This window comes from Cheilinus undulatus, linkage group 15, assembly GCF_018320785.1.
Source record: "Cheilinus undulatus linkage group 15, ASM1832078v1, whole genome shotgun sequence".
Classification (NCBI taxonomy): Eukaryota; Metazoa; Chordata; class Actinopteri; order Labriformes; family Labridae; genus Cheilinus; species Cheilinus undulatus.
In genome coordinates, this window is record NC_054879.1 from 37,422,593 (window position 1) to 37,442,837 (window position 20,245).

Consider the following 20,245-nt stretch of genomic DNA (forward strand, 5'->3'; position numbering starts at 1 on the left):
TTATCTATTAAGGGAAAGAGCTTTCTAAACCCAACCCACTCCTTCTCACATAATGACATTTTGGGGAAAATTTAGTTCAATTTCAGTAGCCCCACCCAGGACTGATTACTGCTTGACCCGTTGAATCAAGATCACTTACACAGAACCTGTCTGACAAAGTGAAGCAGACTAAAATATTTCAAAAAGCATCACCTAATGCTAAAGAAATTCAAGAACAGATCAGAAACAAAGTAATTGACATCTATTGGTCTGGAAAAGGATACAAAGACATTTTTAAGGTTTTGGGACTCAAGTGAACCATGATGAGAGTGGAGAAAACTTGGAACAGCGGTAAACCTTCCCAGGAGTGGCTGGCCTACCAAAAATACTCCAAGAGTGCAACCAGGAGATCACAAAAAATCCAGAACAACATCGAAAGAGCTGCAGGCCTCACTTAACTCAGTTAAGGTCAGTGTTCATGATTCAACAATAAACAGAGACTGGAATCCATGGCAGTGTTGAAGCAGTGTTAGTATTGTTGACTAAAACTACACCTAAAAATGTTAGTCTACAACCTTTTTCCCTTACAACTAAAACTAGCCAAAAATAGATCTTTGGTGACTGAAACTGACAAAAGTAAGCTTAGTTTTGTTCAAGGAGACTGAACAAGCCAAGTTATTAGGTTTAGGGGGCAATTATTCACATAGGACCAGGTGGGTTTGGATGGCTTTTTCCCCTTAATAAATAAAATCGTAATTTAAAAACTGCATTTTGTTTTTTTACAAGGGTTATCTTTGATGATCTGAAACATTGAAGTGTGAAAAATATGCAAAATAAGCACAAAGAAAAAAACTACTACAGACCGTTTTCACATATAAATATAAATTTATTTGTATTTTTCAGTAGGATTTTATCCCTTAAATGCCTTTTATTTAGCTCTGTATGAGAATGTTAGATGTGTACAATAGTTTTAAATGTTTTTTTGGCTTCACAGGTTGCTTTTAAACTCACACATCAGTGGCATTCATGTGATACTCAGGATTCACATCCCTCTGCAGATACATTGCAAAAAGGGGTTAGTGCAAAAAACAGACACCAACATCCTCTCTCACACACCAAAGGTTGAAAACATTTTTCAATAAGATATAATCCATTTTTGTGTAAATATTCAAACAAAAGAGACAGAGACTTGTAGACATAACAAAAATGACTTAGAAAAAGATGCTAATACATCCAAACAAAGCATTTCACATCACTGCAGCAGCTCAACCAAAGCCACTTAAATCCTTTTTTTTCTAAACGTGCAAAAACAGGACGTTGGGAGATGTGCGTGCTTTATAGTAACGTGTGCGGTGATTGAAAAGGGCTCTTTATCAATGTGTGATTCACAAACTTGACTCAAGCACAAATACATCACAGAAGCAGCGCGTATTCATGATAAAGCTCTTATCAAGGAGTAAAAAAAGCTGATTGCTCGCAGCCATAAAACTAAGAAGGATCCCAGAAAAAACCTTGTACAAAACACACCCTCCCCCTTCACCCCTTGCAGAATAACAGTTCATATGAGGCTCAACACATGCACACCTCCATGCCAAAGAGATATACTATAAATACAATCAATTTGAAAGCATGGCTCCTTGTGATCAGTAATGCAGCATATAGGTGGAAACAGTCTCCGAAAGTATAGACGTAAAGGTGGCGTCCATGTTTGATTTAAAGGCTGCAGAACAGAGGGGTTGGTTGGGATGATGGATGGCAACAGTGAGCACCACCTCTGCAGTGTCTCTGATGCATGATTGCAGCCCAATCTATTAAGGACACATTTTATGAAGGAGCAGGAGACGTGGCATAAAACAGAGGTTAAGAAGGATATATGAAAGTGTAAACTCACAGAGGGAATCATGTGGCACTTAAAAGGTTAGAGATGATAACTGTCAGAGTTGCTCCTCAGAATGGCAAATCATATGTTTGTGATGCTTTAAGCATTGCAGGATACACTGTTGCTAATGTCACCATTGATTCCACCTCCTGTATTATTAGCCATTTCATTAGGAGTTTCACAGACAGTATCATTTAGCATATCATAAGTTGTGTCATTAGGAATGTCCTCGGTGGTGTCGCTGGCTGTGTCGTGAGCTCCGTCAGTAGCCGGGTCTTTGTGTGTGCCGGGGCTCGGCGGCTCTAGGACAGACTTTTCAATCGGCCTTCTCTGAGGTGAAGACGAGGAGGTGCACACGACGCAGAGCAGAGAGGAGCAGTTCCACAGGCCCTGCGTCATGCTGGAGGAGAAGAGCCTCCGACACGGATGGCAGAACTGGTAGAAGACCAGCATGAAGAAGATGCCGATGGTGTAAGCGACCAGCAGCTGCAGCACCAGCAGTGGGGCGCAGATGAACTCATAGAAGTCTGTTTTATAGATATACCACAGCAGGAGCAGGGAGGCGTTCTCCACAAAGCGAAGCATGTAGTACACAGCCATGCGATACCAGTTCTGGGACTTGTTGATGAGGTCGGGGTCGTTGAGTTTCACCTGCACGGCCGACCAGCAGAACATGTTGATGCCGGCGTAGAGGAAGGTGAGCAGGCAGAGCACGATGGTGGTTCCGACCCTGGTCAGAGTTTTTTCTATGTTCTCAGGGAATGGCGAGTGGCTCTGCCAGAACAAGATCCAGGGGTAGAGGAAGAAGATGAGGAAGTTGAGGAAAACCACAGGCAGGATCCAGAGCTGCATCACAGAGCTGAACAGAACCAGAACCACCACACGAGTGGCAATTTCAAAGCTCCTCCACAGGAAAATACACAGATAAGCCATGGGCCGAACGTCCACCTCATAGTCGTCATATTTGATCTTAATGGCCAGGATGTTGCATCGAAGAGCTCCGTAAACGATGGACAGCAGGGAGATCACCATCAGAGTGCCTGGGATTTTAAAAACAGAGACAAATATGAAGAGGAGGTTTCCATTCATACAAGTCATTTTATCCACAGGTTTGATCCACTGAGCAACTGGACTTTGGGGATAGAAATAAAGCCTCTGATGATCATCGGAAATGTTGTAATTGTGCATGGAAATGTGATTGCCTTCAAGAGCTGTAACCAAGTAAAGTTGCCCCTTGGATCAAACTTCTCTGAACCTCTTGGGTAAAACAAATATGGACAATCTAAGTTGATTAGCCAACTATTATTGTGCCACTCCATTTGCAAACCTTGAGACAAAAAAACAAAAAACAAAAACAAAACATGTATGCCAGGTGACAGAATTTTCATTTCCTGTTTTCAGGGTTTGGGCTGGTTTTTGGCACATTAGAGACAGTTTTAATGACTCAACAGCAGGAATTAAAATCTACATTTGGTGGCACAAGGTGAGTATTTTAAAGCTTCTTTGCTTCCATATTAGAAACACAGGCTTATTTTAGGGGAAGCTTTCAGTATTTGTTGCGCAAACATATATATTTGATTTTTGATTCGGTTTCTAGTCAGTTGCTTGTCTGTTTAGTAAGATACGTAGAATCACATTTCCTACTAATCACAGCTGGCTTGCTCCAGCCATTGGACTTTCAGGAGGGCTTTGGGGTATAGATAATAGATGGTAAACAAGGTCTTTTAGTAAGTTTTTTAGTGTCACTTTCACTTTCTACACCACTTATCTTGTTCAGGGTTACTGTCCCAATGGCAGCTGGTGGTGTACACCCTAGATTGGTCGCCAGCCAATTGCACGACTGACATACAGAGATAAAAAAAAAAAGAGGCACACGCATACGGCCAGTTTAGAGTCACCAATTAACTGCGCTAACTGCTGGGCCACGATTCAGCCCAGTGTCACTTTATACAAAGATTTTTCTTAATTGTTTTATCAGTAGTTATATAAAACAAACAAATATACAACATACGGGTAGAATATATATTTATGAAGATATGAAAAAAAACATTCTTTTTGTTTTTTATTTTTGGAGAAATGATGTGTGCGAATCATATTCATTCATGCTGTTTTACAAAAATTAGAAAATAAAAACTTATGGTGAGACAATATTCTGGTACATATCCTGCCTACTCTACTCTGAATGTACAAGATCAACTTAAACCCACATTTTAAGTCATTCAGAGAACTCAAAATAGTACAAAGCTGTGTGGACTAAAAAGACATGACACAAAAAACCTGAAGCTCAGCCTTAAAATAACTCTTGTGACTGACAATGAAAATAAGATAAGAAATTAGTCATCTATATTTGTAAAGCATCAGTTCATAACAAATATCCACCAAAGACACTTTACAAAATGTGCAGTCTTGACTGTACTCCTAATTTTTCCAAACCTACATGTGAGCCTTCTAACTCAGTCTATTTGTGGCGATTGACTGAAAAAAAATTAATAAACAAAAAGTTCGATTTAGACACTAGGATATTTACGTAAATGTGATATTTCAGTTTTTTATTTTGTAAAAGATTGCAAAAATGTCTACAATTTTGTTTTCACTTTGTCATGATGGGAAACTGAGTGTAGATTAATGATTTTAAAAATGATTTTTCTTTCAACTGTAACATCAGGTTAAAAAAAGAAGTGGGTCTGAATACTTTCTGAAGTCTTTGTTGTATAAATTTAAATATATTTTAAATTATGTGACAAAAATTTAATGCCAGAAACACAAAAACTGAGGTGGGTCAAAATGATAAACGCTCATTTAAGCATGTTTGAGGAGTTCTAATCAGGTTATGAAACAGACTGAGATTGAAACCAATGCCTTTTTAAGACTTACAAGAGCAAACAAGACCATCAGCAACAAAAATGATTAATTAGTTCTTAAATTTATTTGTAATTAGTAAAACTGCTGGTGAGGGGTAGGCGTCAAATTTTAAAACAGTCTTAAAAAAATTATTTCTTCATGGCAAAGATTTGCAATGACACATTTTAGTCAGAAAACATGGCAAATACTTGTACAAGGTTAACTCAGAAAAAAGTTAAGCTTTCGCCCAGTTCCTCACAGGAGCATTAAAAAAAATCTGTCTTTTATTCTTAACTGATCTGATGAATCCATTACTTTATGAAGTATTTCCTGTCCTCTTGTTTTCCATCACTTATTGGAAATATACAGAGGGTTTTTTAATTGCCAGTGTAGGAATAAGGTATAATCACAGTAAGTAAAAACTATTTATCTAAGCAGCTGACTGGTGTTTTAATAAGGGGTAGAAACATGTGAACCTCTCCTTTAAAGCCCTGCAGCTTCCATTCATTTAACTCAGGCTGTTAAATCACCAAGCGTGAAATAGAAGTGTCAGCCAGCCAGAAGCTGAGAAAATAAAGAGCTGTGTATTTTTATCATCTTTTATTTTGTCCCAATTGGACGACCAGATGTCCTTTCTCGACTTTGTTTGAACCTTTACTAAATCTCTCACACACACACACACACACACACACACACAAAGAGTTGGACAGCCTGGCTCCAGATCTGCACCAACTGGCAGCAAGGCTGTTACATAACACCACTTTGACTCATGAAAACACCATCCTCTTACTTCCAATATGGCACTCAGCTGATCAGCCCACACTACAGTGGAGCCGTGGACTTGTGATGACGGCCTACATGTGAACATAAAAAAATCGAAACGTCCCATCATGGACTTAAAGATCTCACCTCGTCCGATGGAGACGCCCCGCTGCAGGACGCAGATATAAAGCTGCAGGGTGAGCTGGGGGGCAGACCCCAGGAAGGCCTGAATGACAGAGGTGCGGGCGAAGGCTGCTCGGTGTGTAAACAGTTTCCCCTCCGCCTGCCCCACCTGCCGCTCCACCTCCTCAGACTGCCCCCCGCGAGGCATCTGCTTCTTCCTGGTGATGCTGACATAAGGCTCCTCCACTCGGCCCACGCTGCCATAAATACAGAACGCCTCCAGACACCTGAAACGCAGCAGCAGACTGAGATCAGAGGCCATTCAGAGCTGCAGACAGGTCTCCTCAGGCTGTTTTATTACAGAGTTATTTTCTTTTCATTAATCAGGCTGGATACAGACAGGTAAACACGTTAACAGGTAACTAAATATGGCCTCACATTAACTGGAACTGGAAGCAGCACTGAATGGGCCCTTGCACCCCAGCGCACGTTGGTATTCGCTGCATGTGGCTGTCATGGCAACACTGCAAAATAGTCTGTTGTCTATCAGTCACAGAAAAGTTCAGCAGTTACAAACTTTTATGGCTTTTTACCCAAACATGACAGTGTGAATGCACCAACTGAGCAACCAACTGGATCAAGACCTTCAGGGCTTACTAAGAGGTGTCTCTCTGACAGAGATCTGATGTTGGAATACAGATATGTTAATAAGTGGTCTTTTATCAAACAACATACGTTTGGGGCAGTTTGCACTCTGTACGTTGGAATAACACCAACTTCCTGTGATATGATGGGACATCAAAGATGAACAAATTGCCAGAGCCATGTCCTGTAACTTTTGTAAATAAGCTGATTAACCTTTTGGCTTCGATGTCTTTTCTAGCTCCATACAAAATGATACATGGGTTTGTATTGAATTTGTAAGAGACGTTAATGCCGGAATGAGACCTGAAATTTGTGGTTTTACTAAGAGACTTTGTAGGTCCTGGAATGCTAAATAAGTCTAACAAATTTCATTGTCCTAGGCTGAACATGCTGCATGGGGTGATATCTTAACATTGTAGGGACACCACTTAGTAATTTAGCAATGCCCACTGACAAAATCCATATCAATCATCTCCTTTCATCAGTGGGCATTTTTGTGCCAAGTTTTATGGCTTTACAAGTGTTTTATGCACTTAAGAGAATTACTTCCCTTCATGGTGAACAATCAGTCATAACAACAGCTTTAGAGTCTGACCTTTGAGCTTGTAAGATAGCATGGGGACTTAATTCTGATTTTTCAAGCCAATTTTGACAGAGATTTTGGTCAACTTTGCAACAGTGCCTGCTCCATTTTGAGACATAAAAGTTTGACAAGTCGGCATGACCAAGCTCTTTAAGTTTTGTACACCCTTTGAGGAACTTTTTATCCTTAAGGGCTCCTCTAACTCCTCTAACTGACAGCACATATAATCCAAGGGTGACCCCTGGAATTATTCATCCCATTTCTTAACCAAAAATTAAAACATTGTCAACATTGTTCTAAGAGGCTTTTTGAAGGTCCTGGCAAGCTAAATATGCCTGCTAGATTTCAGAATCTTTGGTTAAACTTACTACAGGGGCTGATTATTTGAAATATTGTAGGGGGCACCAGCGAGGAATTTAGCGATGCCTACTGAGAAAACCTATATCAATCATCTCCTCTTGCCAGTGGGCATTTTTGTGCCAAGTTTTGTAGCTGTAAAAGTATTTAAAGTGTTAAAAAACTACTTCTTGTTTAATGGCGAACAAAAAATTGCCAACGCAGCAGCATTGGATGTGGCTCCATGTCTTTCACAGTAGCATATTGCAAAGGTCTTGGGATGTAGCTGAGGAAACTGAGTGGGATTTGATCAACTGAAAAAGGAATTGTGGGCAATATTACAAAAAATGACTCTTCAGTTGTAGGTTTTATATTGCAATATAACATGTAAACTGTGTGTATGAGAGAGAAAACGTGAGAGCGGAAAAGTTATTGCCAGTCTGCCCTTTCAGCAATGACCTTATGTGGCTTATTCCTCTTGTAAGCCAGCCTTGAGAAGGGTGTAAGTGATTGGGTAGGAGTCAAGTCAGCTGTCTTCCCCATGAGTGTGGTTGTATGTATTGAACCAAAGTGAGAGAATGAAGGCTCAAGAAACCTTTGCAAACTGGACTTTCCACAATATTCTTATATTCTTAGATCGAGGTCTTAAGATTTTGTGAGATTTAAACCATAATATACATGAATCTAGAACTTATAAAAGTTTAACTTCCTGAAGTAAATCATGAGAAAAAAAAGATTTATATGTAGATTTTTTACAATGCACCTGTATCCTGCACCATATCATATTTATTCCTTTAGTATTATATACTATTGTATCAGTCTTAATTTACACTTTCTTTTTCCATGGTGTCTTATTTATTTGAATGAATTCCACTATGTTAGATTCTATTCTATGGTATTCTATTGTTATGTATCATATTCTACCATAAAAGATCATATCATATTCTATCCTATCATATTCCATCATGTCATATTTGTACATATCGTATTAGTTTGTGTCATATTACATCATATCCTATCCTCTGTTGTATCAGATTCTATAGTATCATATCTATATAACTGTACTATTTTATACCCTAATTTATCCTATCGTACTTCAAAGTGTCATATTCTATCACAGGGCATTCATTGTCCAATCCCATTATATTATATTCTGTTGTATTGTAACATATTCTATCCTTTTGCATTGCATTGTATTGCACTGTTTCATATCCAATGGTTTCATAAAGTATTGTATTGATTTACTGATCAATTATTGATATTTTTCCTGTATTAAATGGCAGAAAGAAATTGAAAGAAAAAATCTTCAGTTTAATATGATAATTGGAAAAATCAGCAAATTCTCACACTTGAGAATCTGTCAACCGAGAAAAATATGATATTCAGACCAATTAATATCATTTCCAAGTATAAATGAGACTAGATGATAGTTATGCTGGGCTGATTCATGTTGACCAGCATCCAGCTCTCTGATAGTAGGACTGTCTGCAGAGATGGCTGCTCCAGTCACAGTGGCTCATTTCAGCGAGTTAGTAAAAAACAGTGAAGTGCTGAGTGTGGGCTCAGGGCCAGAGGTCCGTGTTGGAATAGCAGCACTGTTACATGATGCCAATAAAACAGCAAGGCAGGAGGATTTAAACCACAGGGCTGCTGAGGGACAGATTGTTATCAGCCTGAACGACACACTGGAGAGGCACGCACTCTTACCACATCACTGACTTGATTAAAATTTGTATAAATAAATAAAACAGAAAAGATTGAGCCTGAAAGCAAATTTTCTGATGCTGACCTAGATAATAAAGTCTAACTGAAGGTCAAAGAACATCATGTTTAAACAGAACGTAGGCTGATTTTTGATTCGTCGGGTTAAAAAAGAAGCAAAGTCAAGACCAAATGTGGGTCTAATTACTGCCTGAATGTTACCATTATTGCTCAAACTGATGACCAAAAGGAGAATTATCACCAAACTATGATTTTATTAGCTATAGCTGTAATCCATGAGCTCAATTCTTGTTTTCAGCCTAAAACTAAATTCTTAACTCTTATTTCCTGATGCTGTACTTGTGAATTTTGTCATTTCAGATGATGAAGAAATCAGGGCTGAACAATATGGCCTAAAAATAAAATCCTAAATTTTATTTTTTACACCAAACCTGAATTACAATTTTAATAAGTTTACTTCCATATAAAAGATCATTACCTTTAACTGAAAATAAATAATGCCCCCTTATATTATCAACATCTAACCAAAATAAACTGAGTTCCCCTTACAGGTTGAACACAAAATACGTAAATTGTGATGCCAGGGGGCTCTCAATCAGAACAACAACAAAAGATGACGAGAAGAGACATTCTGCTTAACTCTGCCCAACTCTACTGATCACTTCCTGTCTTTAACTGGGGACACTATTCAATAAAAACTGCACATGGCATGGTGCATTTACCAAACAGTTAACAGTTTCTGCTCATTATGAGGGAGAAAAGCAGTTAAAAGGGGACTTCATAATTAACAGGCAATCTCAAAATGGTTTGCTAGTAGCTCTCTCTCTCTCTCTCTCTCTCTCTCTCTATATATATATATATATACAGTGCTTAACAAATTTATTAGACCACCTGTCATATTTGTCTCAAAGACCATCCAGCATCATGAAGTGCTTTAATGCGGACTCTTTCATTCTCAGTGAGCTCTCCACGTTTTACCATTTTGAACAGGAAGGAGGGATTTCAAACTGAATTCACCCAAATTTGAGCCGGCTCACTGGGCTTCAGAAATGAAGCAAGCATAACATTCAACCACGAAAACTAATTTTTCTGTCCAGGAATGCAAGTAAATAACTATAATCTGACATATTAATCAAGAAATAACAATGTGCTTTACTATTTTTCAGTTTTTTTGTAAATCAGCAAATTTGAAAATTTATGGATAACAGTAATAATAAAACATAAAAAATGTTTTTGGTAATTACCAATGCTGTTAAGTTAGGGCAGCTGTGGCATAAACCTTACTTTGGTTAGGGTTAGGGTAGTCAAATAAATTTGTAAAGCACTGTATATACTGTATGTGTATGTATATATATATATATATATTTATATATATATATTTATATATGGGCAAATTGTCTGCTTTGAGACTTTGTTTAAATCAGTCATGTATCCATAAATGCCCATGCCACATTATTTTACCTTTTAAGGTTTTGCGGAAGGCATCAAACTCTTGTAGCCTTATTCTGAGACTGTACAATTCATCAATAATAAAAATACGGGAACTAAAGTGACAATTATCTTATATAAAAGGATATTAACATGACTCTTTTACTCTTCCTTTTCTTGTGTCAGTTCACCAAACCTCTGCATTTTTCTCTAAAAAAAATTCTGGATTTACTTTATTTTATTTTTATTAGAATATTTTCGATTAAAAGGCTGATATGGCACTGCGTAAAGTTACTGCTACTGAAAACAAAATATTTCTTGCTGTTGCAGCCTACCACTAAAACATTTACCTGGCAAAATTTCAGTTGACTTTTATTTTGAAGGAACAAAAGACTACTTACAGGAAATGACTGAGTTTAGCTTTAGCATTTAACTGCTTACCAAAAAGCATCCTGGCTACGGACAAAACAGTAAACATTTTATGACTCTTCTGACAGTGTTTTTATTTTAGATAAGTCAATGGGGGGTTTGAATCAGTCTGTTAAGTTCTAAGAAGCAGCTCCTATTTTCAAATTCATAGTAAAAATTGGGGACATTACCGGGGACGGCACAAGCCAGGGACAGGTCTCTTATAACAGGGACTGTCCCCAGTATTCAGGGACACTCTACTGTATGTCCCATCTTTCCTCTGTCTAGTTAAGATATAAAGAAGTGTGAATTGAGTGGTGTCCTCTACCACTGGTAGTGCTGCTCCCTTTAGTTTGGCTCTTCCTGAAACATTTGTAAAGCCTTTGCAGAGCATCACCGCTGATCAGATTGAAGAGACAAGTTGTGGGAGTAACATTTAACCATGGGATTAAATCTGTGGAACATCCATTTTGCGTAATAATCTGCATTTTTTAAATGATTAACTTTAGTGACACTACAAAATACTTGACTCATTCAGAGATTAATTCAATGACAGCAGTTTGTATGAACCTAATAAGAATGTCATTTTAAAAGTTATTTAGTTTTCATTTGTTTTTAAAGACAGCTGAAGGGGATGCACAGATCCACACATCCTCAAGACCCTTGTCGTCCATAGCACAGCTGGATCCTGTGGATGTGTCTGAGCTATTTAACGTCAAAGAGATGTACTGTAAGGATCAACTTCCCATAACTGCCAACACTGGACCTCTGGACCCTTGGCTCACATGCAAAGGTTCAGACCTTCATCTCTCTTGACTTTGAAGACTTCGAGAAATCTTCTTTACTTATGATTTGTGGAAAGAAAGAGAGATGACTACCCTGCAAACTACTGTAAGCCCAACCCACCATGTTTAGGCTCAACGGACTGTTTAGAAAAGTTAAAAAGAAATGCTCTTTCATAGAACGCTTATAAGGAGTACATCCGTAGAAAACAAGCTGCTGAAATTAGAGGAAATAAAACCAACAGGTGTTTCCTGTTCAACATTCAGCAGAATCATTGCTGCTGAAATGATGAAGACTTCAGATGTATATGAGGTGTTGTTTTGGGTGGATGAGAGGAGGAAGTGTTGCTGTACTGTTTGCAGTACAGAAGGACCTTCCCTTCCCTGTTTGTGTTGTCAGAGATAAGGAGCCGACAGCGACGCGTGCTATTCTTAGATCTGCTCTTCATGGAGGACAGACGTAGAAGTCTGAACTGTAATCATCTGAACACTCACTCGAGGGGGAAACAGGGCCCAGTGGGGTCACACTCTCAGAGGCCAAAGCTGGGGATCAACATGCTGTGAGAGAATGTGAAGTTTCCACAAATAAAACAGACCATCAGCTCACTGGTTTTTGCATGAGTCTCATGTGTCACACACACACACACACACACCAAGGAAAGAGCGTTTTGGTTTTATTCTCTGTAACCGTGGAGCTCACTGCTTCTGGATGCTTTGGATGTTGAACTGGAGAGATTTCTTGTTGCTTTTAGAAGTAGACCTAGGACCTGGGTACCTTTTGAAACAGGATTTTCATTTGGAGTTATTTTGAACCTTTTTCTTTTAAATTTCTCTGATATTTATTTCTTTTTTTCCTAATGTTTTTATTTCTTCTCCATTAACTTTGTATTTTTCGACAGTTAATTTCCTGTTCTCTTTCTTGCGTTAACCTTTTATAATTTTATCTTGGTTTTGTACGTTTTTCATTGTCCATCTTTGTTCTGCTGTAAAACACTTGGCTTTTTATGCATAAAAGGTGCAAAAGCCCCCCCAAAAATGTTTAAAAGTAATTTTGTTGTCATCTTTTTTTTCTCTGTCGTTTTCATGTTATAACAGACAGTTTTCCAAAACAATAAAACTTCAAAATAATAGAAAAATTGCAGGTATTTTTAATCTCCAGACCTAAAAGATACAAACAAAATTGTGATGGTGGTAAGTACCAGTCTTTTCATATTACTGACTGTTTTTTTAACCATCTGACAACCTAGCCTTGCAGAGCCATTGGACTGGCCAGATTTTATCAGGCAGATCCATATTTTTTGTGAACTTCTCAGACCAATATAAACTTGTCTTAAAGGGGTAAAATATATGACCTTTAAAAAAATTATGTGATACTGTAAAAACAAGCAAGAATCAAAAATACAAGATGGTGGAGTCAGTGTAGGGGATCCTCCCTTTGTATAAATAAAATGCTTACACTGGGTTATTAGAAATAAAACTTAACTTATTTCAGTGATTGAACACTAGTTTAGATAGGCCTACTTATCAATATTAAGCTACTAGGCCAAATATTACACACTGCACTTTTGAAACATCATATTCTGCATTTCCTTCCAGGCTTTGAAATATAATCTGCTATAATGAAACCCCTCTACAAAAGCACAACTCAAGGTTTTTATAAAATCATCCAACCATTATAAGTAGGGGAACAAATTCTTAACCCATGTAAAGAACACGATCCATTGACTGATTGGTAATTAACTGAACCAGTCAGCCTCTAAACATCATTTACTATAATGAACTGCTGACTGCTTTTCTGCTGACACGCTCATCAATTAATCTACTATTCAAAAACACAATAAAGATTCCCTGAAAGGTCTATAAAAAGAAAGCCAACACGTGTTAAATGAAACTGCAAATATTCACATTTGACAGGCTTTGACCAAAGAAATGTTTTTTATGCCTCAAAATAAATTTTGCAACACTAAAATGAAAAGCTGTGCCATTATTTTTCAAGGTTCTTTTTTTTTTATTTTAACAGCAGATGAGAAACAGAGGTATTACATTATGGCATTTCGGTAATTATTTAGTTTGATTACAAACTAACATCTTTAAAATACAAAGACGTGAAAAGTGTTGGCAATCTCATTGATACTGGCTGTCTGCAGCTGGTAAAAAAAGTCATCTGTTATATGTTCCTGTTTTTGTTCGTCTTTGTCTGATGATGAAACATGATGGTTTTTAGTCTTTTTTTGTAGCTGAATTTAAAGATGGAAGTTTTAAGATGTATTGATGTCTTTTAAAGCAAGATTTAGGGTTTGGTACTGTCTTCTATAGTGGTTTAGTTTATACTCATGTTATTTAGAAAAAAAGATACCAGACGTAATGCTCAGAAAAAAGATTATTTACTGTCATAACTACTAAAAGTACTTTTATCAGCTACAAGATCTTTTGAAAATGTTTAGTCTAAATGGTGAAGTATAATTGTATCTATTTCAGGAATATTTATATCATTACTACTGTGAAGTGACATTAATATCTGTTTAATACCACAGAAGCAGAAGTCCTACAGAGTCTACATTAGGATTTTTATTGTCATAATTATTATCAGAAACTGAAGGGAAACTGCTGCACTGCCAATTTTAGGATATGTTGACAAAATTTAGAAACATGGATAGAACTGGTTAGGAACAAGAGTTTCTCTCCCACTCACTTTTCCAAATGGTGCCAACATGTTTGTAGCTCAGACAGTTCTATCTCTCTCTCTCTCTGGTTAAAATATGACTGAAGATCAAACAGTTTCTGTAATTTTTTAAACCACTGATCATTCAAATGATGGAGATTTGATCACTTTAAAAGACAGCATTTAAGAGATAAGAAGCAGAAATTGCTCAAACTGTAGAGATGCACAAGATTACTGGTATGATACCTGGATCAGCAGATATTAGCTTATGATGCCCAGAGCCAATATATCAGCAGTATACAGTATAGTCACAGAAAATAGGAATATGTTTGAGGAGTTTTTAACACAGATAGCAGCTGTACGTTGGCTGAAGTTTTTTTTTTATTTTTCATCCTCATTCCTTAAATTCTTAAGTGGGTTCTGAGGACTGAAGTTTTAGGTCTGAACTACAGCTAGTTTAACTTTTGACACTTGAAAGGAGCATGGGTTTTGTTCCATTTGAAGCTATTTGTCAGGATTTTCTCATAGAAGCACCCTGATTGTAAACCTGTTGTTTCAGTAGAAGACTTATTTTTAATTTGAAAGTGTAAGATCAATAAAAAAGGGTGACATTATAATTTAGAACTCTACAGAGCTAACCGTCTGTCATCAGGTTGCGAGAATGCTGTCTGTAGCTCTAAAGAAGGCACATGAAGCGTGGTTTGGCTGTTAATGTTCATTTTATTTTTATATAGTACACACATCTGTATGACTTTAGTTTTTCATTACTGAATGTGTAAATTTGAAATAGAATATTTTTAAGGATGCATGATATACCTGTAGTATCAGCAGATATAAGCTTAAAAGGTGAATTATTGAAAATATATTAATATTTTTGCCAACATTTATAACTGGTATTCAAGCTATAAAAACCAGCCCATATCAGCTGTAAATATTGGCTGAATAAACACATAAGTTATTGGATTTTAGGCTGGACCAACATGATCTATGTCTGCAAATGTCTTTTCCTTTATTCATTATTATTCCTTACACTTTTAAGTGTTTCAGGAACTGAAAGTTCTTAATTTGTTCATCCTTTTATGTCTAAACTCAATGTATATATCTGTATTGGCAAGACAAAAAAGTGTAAATACTCGATATCAGCAAAAATCCAATATCATGCATCCCTAGTATATCTATCATATTTGTTGTAGAATCCAGGGTTTGCTTTGTTTTATACTGTTACAAAAACAAAAAGACTTTCTAAATAAAAGGAGAAGCTTAATACAGGAGAGACTTGATGGTCTTTATGATTTAAAAAAGTGCTTATATATTTGTATCAATATTGGTATTGGCTACAATAGTTTGGAGATACAAGATAAGTGTGTTCTCTATCTGTTGCAGTGATTGAGAAAAGGTTTAAACATTTCTTGAATGTTTCTGGAATAACAAAGTTTATAGTTATGCCATTGTTAAAATGCTATTTTTATCTTTAAACAGAAAATAACAGATATATGTTGTAATTTAGCTAGTAAAAAGATCAAGATATTTTTTTTCATTTCTATTAACAATCTGTGCAATATTCTGTCTAATGAATCATTTCACTTTTATGCAGATAATGCCATTATTTACTGCTGTTTATCTGGCCCTTGAGTTTTTACAGTCCTCTTATAATGTTCTTCAGTCTCGTCTACAGAAACTAAATGCTGATAAAACCAGACTCATGGTATTCCCTTGTACAAGTGAGCTACCAGGCAACACCCCATCAAGCCTTCCTTTGCAAGACAGATCTAAGTTAGTCTGAAACTTTAAATATTTTCTTAATGATCATGAGCTTTCTTGAAAGCACATACTGCTAATTTGGTCAAACACTCAGGATGAAAATAGGTTTCTATTGTAGAAGTAAACCCTGCTTCTTCCTCAGAGCTTGTAAACGTCTTGTATCCTTAACCTATCTTTGCTTGATTATGGTGATGTACTGTATATGAGTGTTTAAGTCAAATGTCTACAGACTTCGATTATTGTTTTTCATCGTGGGGCGGTCGCCTGACTTATCATTGTGAACTCTAACTGGCCTTCTTTGGGTGCTCGCAGGTATACTCACCGGCTGACTCTGATTTACAAGGCTCTTCTTGGCTTGATTCCCCCTTACTTATTGTACTCTTCCTCAGAGAACTAAGAGCCACTGTGCCCTGCCTTCTGCTGAGATTTTCCATCTGCTTGTTCCTGGTGTCAAGGCTGAATTGGGGTCAGGGCTGAACGATTTGCAAAAAATAATCTAATTGTCATTTTTTTCCCCCAATACTGCTATTGCGATTTAATATGCAGTTATTTTTAGGTTCCTCATCTTATGTGTTGTCCGACAAACACAAGCAATATTTCATTCTATATTATAACCTGCACTGTATTAGATTAAAAAAATGGGGATAAACATTTTTTTAATAAGTGTGATTTTTGCTCTAATGGCAAATTTGATATGAATTGCCATTTTGAAGGGGATTTTTACATTATTCTTGTTTTGATAAAGAAATATACTTAAACAAGAAAATGGCTTTTTAAAAAAAACCTTAAAAAGACTCTTAAATGCTTGCATGATGTGTAGAACATAAAATCTCTGCTGCTGCTGTAAAACAAAATTGCATTAAACTGGTATTTTTTACAAATTTCAGGTTAAAGAAATATTGCATTGGCCATATTGCGATTTAATCTAATTTGCTATTAATTGCCCAATCCTAATTGGGATAAAGAGCATTCAGCTTTTGACGCCCCCCTTTGCATGGAATTCTTTCAAGACTGATTTGAAACTCATTTCACTCGAGGCCTTTCGATCTATCTTAAATGATCGACAACGCTGGTGTTTTTTAATAGCTACTGTGATTATAATTTTCTGCACTTTAATTGTGAATTAGTTTTGCACTTTCTCAATTATTGTTTTTTAAACTTACTGTTGTTATCTGTGTCTTAAATTAGGGATGCATGATATTATCGCCCAGGTTTTGGTATCGACAGACATTAGCAAAAAAAAAGCCAAATATCGGTATCGGCAGATATCGAAATTTTTGCAGATACTTGCATTCGATATTTTGGCTGTACAAATCAGCATAGATCAACTGCAAAATTTGGCTATATATACTAATAAATTAGTGGAGTTTTAGGCTGGACCAACAGATCTATGTACATTGAGGTCTTTTTCTTTATTCATTCTCAGTCTTTAGACTTTAAAGTGTGTTTTAAGGAAAAAAGTTAGTTTCGTTTTTCATTCTCAAACCTAAAATTGTGTTAAAAGTACAGAATTTTTAGTTATGTAACACACTTAAATATCGATATTGGCTAAAATGATATCGACATATTGAATATCAGCAAATATCCAAAATTGTGCATCCCTATCTTAAATATTAATTATCATTTATTATGACGTGAGCCGCTGACCTCTTGGCCAGGTCACTCTTGTGAAAGATTTCTTTATCTCAGTGAGTCTTCGTCTGGTTAAATAAAGGTTCATAAAATAACACAAAATGGGTCAGTTTGGCCCAGCACTTACTGAGATGTATCCCCATTCAGCTAAAACACACCCTATATAAGATTTTACTTCCCCTGATCTAAAGGCATGTGGACAACTCCCTCACTGATCATTCATCTCTCATAGTGGGTTTCCATTAAGACTTCAAGCAACAATGATTTGGTGTCATTATTAATTCATCCACCTTTTATCTCAGTGATAATTCAATGACCTGATTTAACAGCACTGAGTCTAAGATGTTGCCAAATATCTTGTTTTTTTTCTCTTATGAGATGGCGACAGTCAGTTTATCCATTATGTAAGACAAATAAAAGTGAGGTTTGACATTCTTTACCCTTGTAAGGACTTCAGAGAGGAAACAGCTGCAGGAATATGATGCAAATTGTGTTCTTCTGAAGATTTGTGCAAGCATCTTATCATTACTGTCACCATAAAAAGGGAAGGAGGAGGGTTTTTTTTATGTTTACCACAGGCTGATCCCCTGCTGTTTGTATGTTTGATAACATTATCATCCTCCATGCCTAAGTGTACAGTAGGGGAGGCTTTCTTTTTGCTGGATGGATTAGGCTCAGATTCATATAGCTGAGGCAGATGGTCCTGTCAGGTCAGGCCAGGGCTTAGACACAGAGAGATACCCGGCCTATTATGGTTTAAAGCACTTTTCTGCTCATGTTTACAGCGCCTTTAAGCACTATGAGGTTATCTGTGATTATTGTTGTGCACAAAAATTCCTAGTATGTGCAGTTTCTGGTTCTTCATGTGTTCCAGCTGGGCTTTCTGTCAGAGATTGAATGTTCTTTCAGATGGAGCAGTCATGAATAAATCAGACACAGCTTGGCCTGTGAGATCATGGCCTAAAGAAGATCAAACTGTAAGAGGGGAGGGGGTCTTACTGAAAGTGCTGTTGGCTGATCACTCTCTGACAGACAGCTGAGAGGGTTATTTGGAACATATTGATAAGCAGTGCTCCTATTGATCCGCCTTTTCATTACAGACATACATTGAATCCACAAGCGTGTCAGCTGCCTGAGAGGAGACAAAGAGCAGGACAAAATGACAACAACAGCATGTGCGCAGTGCATTCATCAAACCAGTCCTAAGCAGCTTATGTGCCGCCAGGTCGGACATGTTTTTAACGAGAAAAATCCTCCGTGGACACGACACCTGTGGGTGCTAACAGCCGTTTTACCGCGAGACACCAGCAACATAAACAAGCCAGCACTGACCTGACGATGGGTCCGAGCTGCAGGATGTGCAGCAGCAGGATGAGTGGTCTGTCTCTGCTCAGGTCCCGGTGGATGAAGGTGAGGGTCAGCTGCACGAGCACTGACGGTACGAGCGTGAAGAGGAGCGTGAGCCCCTGCCAGATCTGGTCTCCTGCAGAGCGGTACGTGGAGCTGAGGTAGAGCGCCGCCGTAGTCTCGGCCGTGAACAGAGACACCGACACAAAGATGGAACTGGGGAGTCGCATCCTCACTCACTCCGCCATGTGGGGACTGCGGCTCTCTGCTCCGCCCCGGGTCTGCTCGTCCATAACGTTTCACCGAGCGGCCGCTCCGTCGGTCCGTCGCCCGGTGGGTGTAGAGAGACGCCGTTGTGTCAGGCTGACGCCGCCGCTACTGCAGCTCATCTGCGATGTGGAGGCAGGCAGGATGTCTTCACTACCAGGAGTTATTCCATGGGGGATCTGTAGGGGGCGCAGCCATATGCGGACATCTGCTGCCATCTGCAGACTGAGATAGGATGGAGCAGCACTTTCTGCTCCCATTACAGCAGATAGCAGCAGCAGCAGTGAGGCTCGACCTGCTCCAGACGTCTGCCTGCCAGTCTGACAAGCAAAATTTTACTCATCACAGCTAGACTGATGACGCAAATAATGAAGGAATCAGAGGATCATTCACTTAGCAGGGGCGTCAAACTCAATCACAGCAGGGGCCTGATTCTGGATTCAGAGTCACCTTCTCAACCATAAACTGTTTACCTTGTTTCACCAGTAATAAAATAGGGGGATAAAACTCACTGATGATAAATGATATTGACATTTAAAAAAAAAAAAAAAAAAGTGAAAAGGCTCAAAATCTGAGAAAAGTTCATTTATTAGTTCAAAAAGGACAAAACATGAAACTGAAATTGAAAAGAATGTTTTTTTAAAATGGAAAATATATTAGAAAGAAAGTCAAAATCATGAGTTTAAAAGGTCAAAATATGAAATAAAATTTGTAATCATGAAACTAAAAGTCAAAATATGATTCAAAATTTAAATTGTGAGTCTAAAAGGTCAAACTATGGGATTATGAAGTCAAATTTTGGAATTGAAAATATGAAGTAAAATACAAAATAATTGGTTATAGAGGTCAAAAGACCACTTAAAAATTAGAACTATGATTCTTAAAGATCGAATTATTATGAGTCAAAATTATGAGTTAAAATACTCAAAGTATGAAATAAAAAGTCAAAATCCTAAGTTTGAGTCCTGATTGTGAGATGCTAAATTGAAAATTTGAAATTAAACAAAAATTAATTTCTTTTCCCACATTCCTGACTTCTTATCTAAATATTTGACTCCTTTTTCAGATTTTGTGACTTAACAAGGATA

General features: G+C 37.5%; 1 protein-coding gene across 4 annotated transcripts; it reads right to left on the bottom strand.

Annotated features, from left to right (window-relative positions):
* Positions 1-844: 844 nt before the first annotated feature.
* xk (X-linked Kx blood group (McLeod syndrome)) lies at positions 845-19,330 on the bottom strand. Of its 4 annotated transcripts, none has more exons than XM_041807713.1 (5): positions 18,876-19,330; positions 18,543-18,675; positions 6,023-6,108; positions 5,609-5,871; positions 845-2,898 (listed from the first exon to the last, which is right to left on the bottom strand). In XM_041807713.1, exons 1-5 carry the CDS (start codon positions 19,118-19,120, stop codon positions 1,958-1,960), a joined length of 1,668 nt encoding a protein of 555 aa, XP_041663647.1. In that variant the 5' UTR covers positions 19,121-19,330; the 3' UTR covers positions 845-1,957. The 4 variants fall into 4 exon arrangements, with proteins under 4 accessions (XP_041663647.1, XP_041663649.1, XP_041663648.1 ...); XM_041807715.1 differs by having other exon boundaries at positions 6,023-6,127; positions 18,876-19,002; XM_041807714.1 differs by lacking the exons at positions 6,023-6,108; positions 18,543-18,675 and having other exon boundaries at positions 18,876-19,322.
* Between the last annotated feature and the right edge of the window lie 915 nt (positions 19,331-20,245).

Coding starts and splice junctions, on each gene's coding strand:
- xk (XM_041807713.1), bottom strand. CDS start 19,120: ATGCGACTCCCCAGTTCCATCTTTGTGTCGGTGTCTCTGTTCACGGCC. Junction 18,676..18,875: donor CAGCTCGGACCCATCGTCAG/GTCAGTGCTGGC, acceptor GTCTCCTCTCAG/GCAGCTGACACGCTTGTGGA. Junction 6,109..18,542: donor ATCAGCCAACAGCACTTTCA/GTAAGACCCCCT, acceptor ACTATTTTGCAG/TGTTGCCATGACAGCCACAT.